At 47.3% G+C, this 8,052-nt stretch overlaps 1 protein-coding gene across 1 annotated transcript in view; it reads right to left on the bottom strand.

The window, feature by feature from the left end:
• TBC1D13 (TBC1 domain family member 13) overlaps positions 1–8,052 on the bottom strand; it is a 16,527-nt gene that overhangs the window by 6,713 nt on the left and 1,762 nt on the right. The window contains exons 2-11 of the mRNA XM_006024333.3: positions 7,886–7,959; positions 7,042–7,082; positions 6,475–6,536; positions 6,060–6,159; positions 4,242–4,324; positions 3,887–4,046; positions 2,959–3,169; positions 2,052–2,215; positions 421–581; positions 16–73 (exon numbers count right to left, since the gene is read on the bottom strand). Coding sequence (XP_006024395.1) covers positions 16–73; positions 421–581; positions 2,052–2,215; positions 2,959–3,169; positions 3,887–4,046; positions 4,242–4,324; positions 6,060–6,159; positions 6,475–6,536; positions 7,042–7,082; positions 7,886–7,959 — 1,114 coding nt within the window. The remainder of the gene's footprint in view (positions 1–15; positions 74–420; positions 582–2,051; positions 2,216–2,958; positions 3,170–3,886; positions 4,047–4,241; positions 4,325–6,059; positions 6,160–6,474; positions 6,537–7,041; positions 7,083–7,885; positions 7,960–8,052) is intronic.

Genomic DNA, 8,052 nt, shown 5'->3' with positions numbered 1-8,052 from the left:
GTATTTAATCTTTGCCTGTAGCAGCCTCATGTTTAAAGTGAAGTCCCCTTCCAGCAGTTGATCCCGGATTAGTCTGAAAGAGAGGGCACATTAATCCAAATGCTTCTGACTCCTTAGAACTACGTCCAGCGTTACCCCTGAAGTTACCTATAAAAGGTGCTGACAGTCCACCACACCACCACCCAAAGTCCATGTTGATGAGAAATACAGTGTTAAAAATGATTACAATCCTTCTCAGCACCCTGCTCATACATCCGTGCAAGCGAGACCCCTAGATCTTTGGATTCAGGCAGGGAGATGGGAAATCAAGGAGCACAAGCCATGTCAACATTGCCCAACATAGGAAAGAGCGCGTTTCAGGGGAGAGGGTGTGAATTGTTGGGCACTAAAGACAGCCCCCCAGGGTTTTACAGCACTCACGTCAACATGGCGCAACAAACAAGCAGAAGAAAGTCAAAGCGGTTGTCATCAGCAAAGAGAGAGTCCCATATACGGATGACATCAGGCAACAGGAACTCCTGGGACAGCAGCAGTGTCAGCCAGCGGAAGGCAAAGAACTGAGGCTTGATGTTCTGTTCTTGCTGTTGGACAGACATGAGGCAGAATCAACATTCCTCATCCAGTTTACTACAAGCAAGGGACACCCTCGTTTCCTGCCTCCCTGGCCTCCACTTCATAGAACTAACTTTCTGCTGGAGTGATATGGACAAAAAGTAGCCTGTACTTCATAGTTACTCATCTCTGGTTCAAAGGCTCTTAGCCTTGTCCTGTGATATCAGTCATGTGTTCTTTCAAAAGGCTTCTCAGCCCCACCACTCAAGTTCTTGGAGCACAATGACAAGTCCCCTGGCATGCCTCTATCCTCGGTGTCTATGGCCAAAGCAGAAGAATTACCTCCAGCTTTCCACACACAATATGAAGGAAATTTTATTTTCCTGAAATGCAATCCAAACACTTAAGTACATTCAGCTTTATTTCCCCTTTGAAAGGGGCTGTTCACAGGAAGTCATGGGTTTCCCTGTCAGTTGAATCAACAGTATTTCTTCTCCTTTCCACAATCCCCTAGTTAAAAAAAATCCCTTAGTCATCAGAACCTACTCCTAAAGAAATAAAACAGGGCAGAGTTCCACGTTGATTAGTGCCAAGCAATAGCACCACTCAAAGCTCGTGCCCGCAGCTGTGACACTTCTTACTGTGGTGCAGATTTCACAAGTTAAAAGGAGAATCAGGACACTTCCTTGGAAGGCTTATCTGAATGCTGAACAGCTGCTGACTGACCACACCACTTTCTAGGTAGGTCACCTTCCCACCAAGTCAGAATTCAATGTCTCTGGCTATGTCACTGGTCTGACAGATGCCATCTTTTAAAGAGTTATACAAGATAGATCCTGACCACTTGGAAGCCACATTAAGGTCACTCTTGGTTTAAGAGTTACAGAAAGACACACTAGAATACAAGGTCTGTCTTGTCAAGTTTGCACTAGAAGCTGCAGGGATAATTTCAGAGGGAAGTTCTGCCTGCAGAATAATTCGCAAGTAATATTCTTCATTTTGCAACTTAAGTCTAATGTTACACAGCAGTATGAGGCAGATCCTGCATTCCAGAGGATCTGCAACCTTTTATCACCTCACAGAATATTGCAAAATGTTTGTCAGGCACCGAGATCCTCAAAGGTTGTCTTCCTGTGACACCATTATTACATGCTCAGGCTGGCACTATTTCCAAATCACCACGGCCAATGTATTGTATAAAAAGCCAGTGCTATTAGGACACCAGACAACAAAAACCAACACCCAGGGGATGTTTTTGATTCGATGAAGCAAGACCACATCATCATCTGTAGGTCTCCATATTGGACTCAAGGCAGGCTATCCCTGGGGACACACGCCCTTGGCTTTACATTTTATTGAAGCTTTTTATTAAGCTTTTCTTTACTTAAAACACTGTTACAATTTCAAAATCAGCCAGCAAGCTCTGTCTGGAAGCAGCCTGAAGACCCACCACCTCACTCCACATTCCAAGCAAGAGACACAAATGTCCAAGTCCTCACCAGTTTAAGGTACAGTTCTACATCCTTCTCCTTCAGGGTGGAGTAGACCTTCTCCATTTTGTACGTAATGCCACACTGAGAATCATCCAGGCTCTTAATGAAGTTGTCCCGGATCTCAGCCATCAGATTGGTGAAGCAGAAAAACGTGTCTGCTTCAGCATGCTCTGGAAAAAGGAAAAAGAAGAGAGAAACCTAAGAATGGAGGAAGGAGCAAAGGCATGCAAGGAAGTTAGTGCAACCCTGATGATCTCTCCTTCTTCTGTACTAGATGCAAATAGTAGGTGGGTCCCACAGGCTCTTGGCTTATGAAGTTAGGCTGAATTTATACAGTTGCTCTGGCCCTCGGCTTTTAGACATACAGTAAACTGATTCTCATCTGGAAGGCAAGACATGAAGCACTGGCACAACTATTCTACTGTTGTACAGGAGCAGACAACTTGAAACAAGCACCATTCAGATTTTTAAAAAGTCATGGTGGCTTAGCTCCACTTTACACCAGGCCAGGGGCAGACAGAACAACTACATCAGGTTCTGTTGCTGACATTTGCTCCTGAGCAGTAAGTTTCCCCATGACCCATAAATCACATTTATTCACAGCTGCAGCATTCTTATAATAATTCGAGACAGGCTGCAGAATGTGAAATTCATCAGCAAATTGGCCATTTGCTCTACTTTGAGGCATGATGGTACAGACTTCATGGAAGTCAAAACGTTTAAAGACTGATTTCCAAAACCATCACAGAACCGTACTGAAGAGTGCCTATATCCTGAAGGATCCTTTCAAGCCATCCCCCCTTTTGAAAGAGGCCATTTGCTAGGAAAAAGCTGGGAGCCATTGGAGTCTACATCAGCTTCTTCTTAACCATTCCTTAATGAAGTGGCACAGGTCACTCAAGTACAGTCTTACCTTTCCACTCACTGTTAGGATCCGTAGCAAAGGTGTAGTAAAGAGGCCCCACTATTTCATTCATCCCCTGGACATATGCTATCCCTGGATTCAGCTTTGCATAGATGAATAGGATCCGTTCTACCACCTCCCAGTGAGCTTCACAACCATTAGGCAGAACTTCATACTCACTCAATGAATGAGGAGCAGATGGTTTGAGAGGGGAACTCACCTGAAGGGCAAGAAAAAAAAAAAAAAGACATTCTGGACACACAGTTTGAATGGACAAAATGCTTTATGTGGAGCCAGCATTGACTTCAGGTGCTCAGCTCCCAGATGCTCCTTAGCCAATTAAACAATGTGATCAGGAGGCAGCCATTAATGCTTAAATCCAGCCCACTTGCATGATGCACTGAAGACTTGTCCACAGAACAAAGGAAACCAGGCCAGAAAGCTCTCACTAGGACTGATGCACTGGCTCACAAGACAGACAGCTATCCTGATTCAAATTGCAGACCACACCCCAGGTAGGAGGAAGGCACCAACCTGTTACCTTGAATCACTGAGGAAGCAGAATGAAGTGATCAAATCACATATGCTTTGAGCTTGACATCTGCCACTGGTTACAGAGGATCATCAATTGTTTGCTACTCTGCCCACAACATATTATGATCCTAACTTTTTATGCAGCTGGAGATTCAAGCCTGTTAGATTACATCCAAACTGCCCTTCAGAAAAGCCTGTCCCCCTGGAGAAAGGAAGAAAGCACCACACTCCAAGTTCACAGGAGCCCCCACCACAGGTGGAAGTGAAGAAAGGAAAAAACTCAGTCTCTTAAATAAGCCAGCCTGGCAGGCAACTTGGCAAGGGCACCTTGGAAGTGGTACTTCCCTAACCTGCCTGGTCCCCATCCTAGGGAGTGTAGGAGAAGCTCAGTGCCAAGTCATACATTTGTAACACCACTCCGGTTTCGTGCTACTGTCTGCGACTTGAGCGTTGTCTGTTCCACCCGCTTGCGTAGCGTCTCAAAGTCATTCTGGGGGTCCAGGATTAGCAGGCAAGGATACTCAGTTGGGCGCTGGAAGAATGCCATATCTGGGTATAGCCTCCTACAGTGGGAATAGGTGAAAGCCATATTTCAAAGAGGGGCTTTAGGAGAGGAGTGTGTACATGATGTGAAACAGAAGGGCTCTGGTAACATGAAATACTGGTTACTCAGGAAGTGGCAGGCACTGGGTGTGGGGAAGAGGGACAGCAATAATGCAACTGAATTGGGCATTTTACTAGAGACCCTATCCACATACCTGACATCCTTGTCTATCTGCAGCAGGACTTCATTGTCCTTGAAGTAAGTATTCCATCGGCTGTCTGGGTTTGGATTGAGTGGCTGAAGAAGGACAAAAGTACTGTAAATTCAAAGGTTCACTTACAAGCAACCTTACACAGCCTGACAAGCCGAGTGGAGGCCTTTTGGCTGTGCCTACACTATTCAAAAGAACTGTGCTATCTATCACCTTTCTAGCCACAGTGTGTTTAAACCCAATTTGCTAGACAAACGCCAGCTCTGTTTCTCTGGTCAGCTTATGCAGGGTCTTTGTGGACACTGGTCTACCTCGGATCACAAACAACTTTTGGTCAGTCCCGAGCAGTACAAGCAGATATTGTCCAATTCATTCTCACTGGTCTCTGTGAATTTGCTTATGAATTCAGGCTTCACTAATCTACAGCAAATTGGCATCCAGGGTAAGCCTCCCACAATGCATGGGAAGTATTTTCTGTACTAACTACCATAACATTTTGTCACTATTTGCCAATTGTTCTGTTAGCGCAGAGCTGATACACTTGCATAACAGCGTGAGAAGCATTGCCAAATTATAAAGATCATTGCACAAAAAAAACCAAACAAACCCAAACACAAACTCTGTGGTTTGCCCAAGGCTAGGGAAGTGTAGGAAAATTTCCCATGTATAGTCAGTCTCCTAATAGACATTTAAGGCAAGATAACATGCAGACTTTCCAAACGGTGCCCAAAAAAGACTAACAAAATCATGTGGAAATCATTAGAGTGCAGTAAAAGAACATTTCAAGAACCCCAAAAGGTCAAGGTAACAAATGACAGAGTAAAAGCATGGAGTGCATCACACCCCAGCCTGCTGCTGTCTGATCTTTTAGGAGACTTCAACCTGGGGTAGATGGACTGTGAAAGACCAGAGACAGGCCGTCAGGACACGTGAGCAAAGTGATCAGTCACAGCAAATCAGTGGCAGAGCTGGAACCAAGAGTGAAGCTTGCCGCTTTTAAAACCCATGGAAGCAGCAGAGTCTGGTGGCTAGAACAATATCCTAGTTTCAGGTGGATCTACAAAACTGCAATCCAGGATAGAAGCACAAAAAGGCTAACTGGAAAGTTTCACTGTGCTAGAAGCTTTCCTTGTCCCCTTCCTCTGACTCTTTACTCCTATTTGAAGTCTGTTGCACTGATAAGCAGGCAAAATAGAGTAAGGGAGAAAGGAAAGGAGACTTGGGACAGTGGCTTTACAATTTTGAATCTGCAGCCTATGGAGTCACAGCTGCATCCAGACAAGCACAGCTGTGCGGTATGTGACACCGCAGACATGTCTGTAGTACCACATTCAGCTGTTCTCTATACTGCAAGGTAGCAGCACAGGGGGGTGGTGGGGGTGGTATTATTATTATTATTATTATTATTATGCAGCGCATGCCACCTAAAAACCAGAACCTGGCCAGCTGCAGTCATACTCCAGCTGCCAGCCAGGTTCTGCTGCATCCCCAGGAGGCCTCCAGGACCAGCCTAGTGCTGGCCTCAGCCTCCCCTACCCCACCCGTTGTAACCAACCATGCACCAGACGGTGCATGACATAGGCTTTCCCTGGGGACAAGGAGCAGCAGCACAAGGTGTGCCACTGCTTCTTGTCTCTGGGGAAACAAAAATTTACACTCATGTGGACACGGCCATAGGTGACAGATACCTCCTTTGGGACATCACATCCTATGATATGGGGCTGAAACTATTGTTCTGTAAACCAGCAGCAGTAACCGTATAGATCACGCCAGGATCGCAGTACAAAACCTGCAAGAAGAATTCCCAAGACATGAACTTACATGGTCCTCTAAGGTTACATCCTCCCTGGAGACACCAAGGTTGGCTTTGGCTATCCCAGGCTGGATAATCATTTCCTTTAGGAACTGGGAATACAGTTCCCTTAACAAGAGAGAGGAGGAATGTATATTAGGAAGGAAGAGACAATGAAAAAAAAAACAAACATCCAGCTAAACTCGGACAGAGGTCTCAGAGCCATCCTGCTCAGCCAGGGAACAGCTGACCTTCCGCTTCCAGGAGGCATTCAGCCAGCTTCTCTCTCTCCAGAACAACAGGGGCAAGAAAACACATTCTTCCAGGCAAAGGCATGCAAGTTTACACCACTATTTAGAAAAGTACTGTATACCTGCTCCCCCTTCCACCCCCAAACATTAGGAACTCTTGTAACATAAGGACAAAAAGTACAGATGCCCTCACCTCTGCTTCTTCAGCAGAGAACTCCATACTTCTTTGTCCACTGGGAGGTAGTTCAAAAGGATCTGAATAGAAGAACCAAGCACACATTACTCCTTGGATCAGACACCGTTAACAAACCATCAAGACTGCTAACTTAATGGGGAAGATTGTTGGAATCTGAACTGGCTCCTTGAGGAAGACTGGAGTTTCTTGAACACCCACTGGTTATTGCAGTTGGGGGAGTGGGGAGGAGCAAGGGTCATGTTTTACCATCACTCTGTGCAAAGGTGTGCAGAATTCCTTCCACACAAGCAGCAAAACTCTAGTTGGGCTGAGCTCCTGGCTTAATACCAGGCTTGCACCAGACAGATACGTTTGTGTGGGGAGAAGTGTTATTGGTATTTCCAGTCCCTTTTTCTGACTACTCCAAAAATCAGAAAGGGCTCTAGATTCACAGCAACTCCCGAGGTGGTGATAAGCCAGTCAGAGTCATCAAAAGGTTCTGGTTTCCAGTGCACAATACATTGCCAGACTAAAACAATCTAGAGGGTTACTCACAGAAGAGAAAAGCCCCAAGCAAAAACCCACCTTCCAGCAGAGGCAGCGCAGCCCACCGTCAAAAGGAATCCCTGTGAAACATCGGGCAAAGAGTCACTTCAGTAAGCCCCAGCCCTTCCACTGCATTATGCTGATGCAACCAAGTGAACAGCAGAGCAGCGTGTTCCTAGCAGGCAAGAAGCTTTAGAGACATTCAGAAGCTCCAGGTTCCCCAAAAGAGTTAATCTAGGAAAGTAAGAGTCATCGGCACACTCCACTCCCACAGGAACAGGAGCCTGAACGAAGCACAAGGAAAATGACAAGCTCTCCCGGGGGATGGAAGACTCCTCCCGGCGAGACACAAACGGGGGTCTCGCAAGTGAAGACATTAGTAGCCATTTTGTGGCAAACGGGAGAGAAAGATCTTGTCAGCACACGAAAGCTTCAGACAGCACCGAGAGATAATAAGTCTCCAAAGCCTCCAAAACAGCGAACGTCTCTTTCAACTACATCCATTAATAATCGCTCTGCTTCATTAAACATCCACAGAGCTGGCAAGGGAGAGACCAGCGTTAGCTGTTGAACATTAGCGAGGCCTCTAGAGCAGAGCGCGACACCTCGAGCCGAACGCTTCAAATTCCTTTTGCCCCCTGGAAAGAGCGCGGTCGCTCCGCAAGGAAAGCAAGCGCCAAAGGGCAAGAACCGCCACCCAGGACCGCTCGCCACACGGCGACACCCCGGTTTCCACCGCGGAGGGGCCCGAAGCACAGGCCTTCATGCTCACCGCAGCTGCCAGGCTTGGGGGCTGCTCTAGGCCCCGGCACTCAGCGACGCCCGGTCTCTTTTGGCAAGGGCGCCGCACCCCCGGGGTCCCCCCGAGTGGCAAGTCCCTTACCGCTGAAGCAGAGCGCGCGGAGCTTCGGCAGAGCCACCTCGGCCTCGCCCAGCACGTCCCGGAACTCCGCGATCCTGCAAGACACGAGCGCGCTCGAGCCCGGCCCGGCCCGCGGCGGGAAGGGACAGGACGGGGGCTTGGCCGGCACCGGGGGCAGCAGAGGCCGG

The sequence above is a fragment of the Alligator sinensis genome, unplaced genomic scaffold, assembly GCF_000455745.1.
Source record: "Alligator sinensis unplaced genomic scaffold, ASM45574v1 scaffold388_2, whole genome shotgun sequence".
In the NCBI taxonomy this organism is placed as follows: Eukaryota; Metazoa; Chordata; order Crocodylia; family Alligatoridae; genus Alligator; species Alligator sinensis.
The sequence above is the reverse complement of the archived record's forward strand: the minus strand, read 5'-3'. Positions and strand labels throughout refer to the sequence as shown.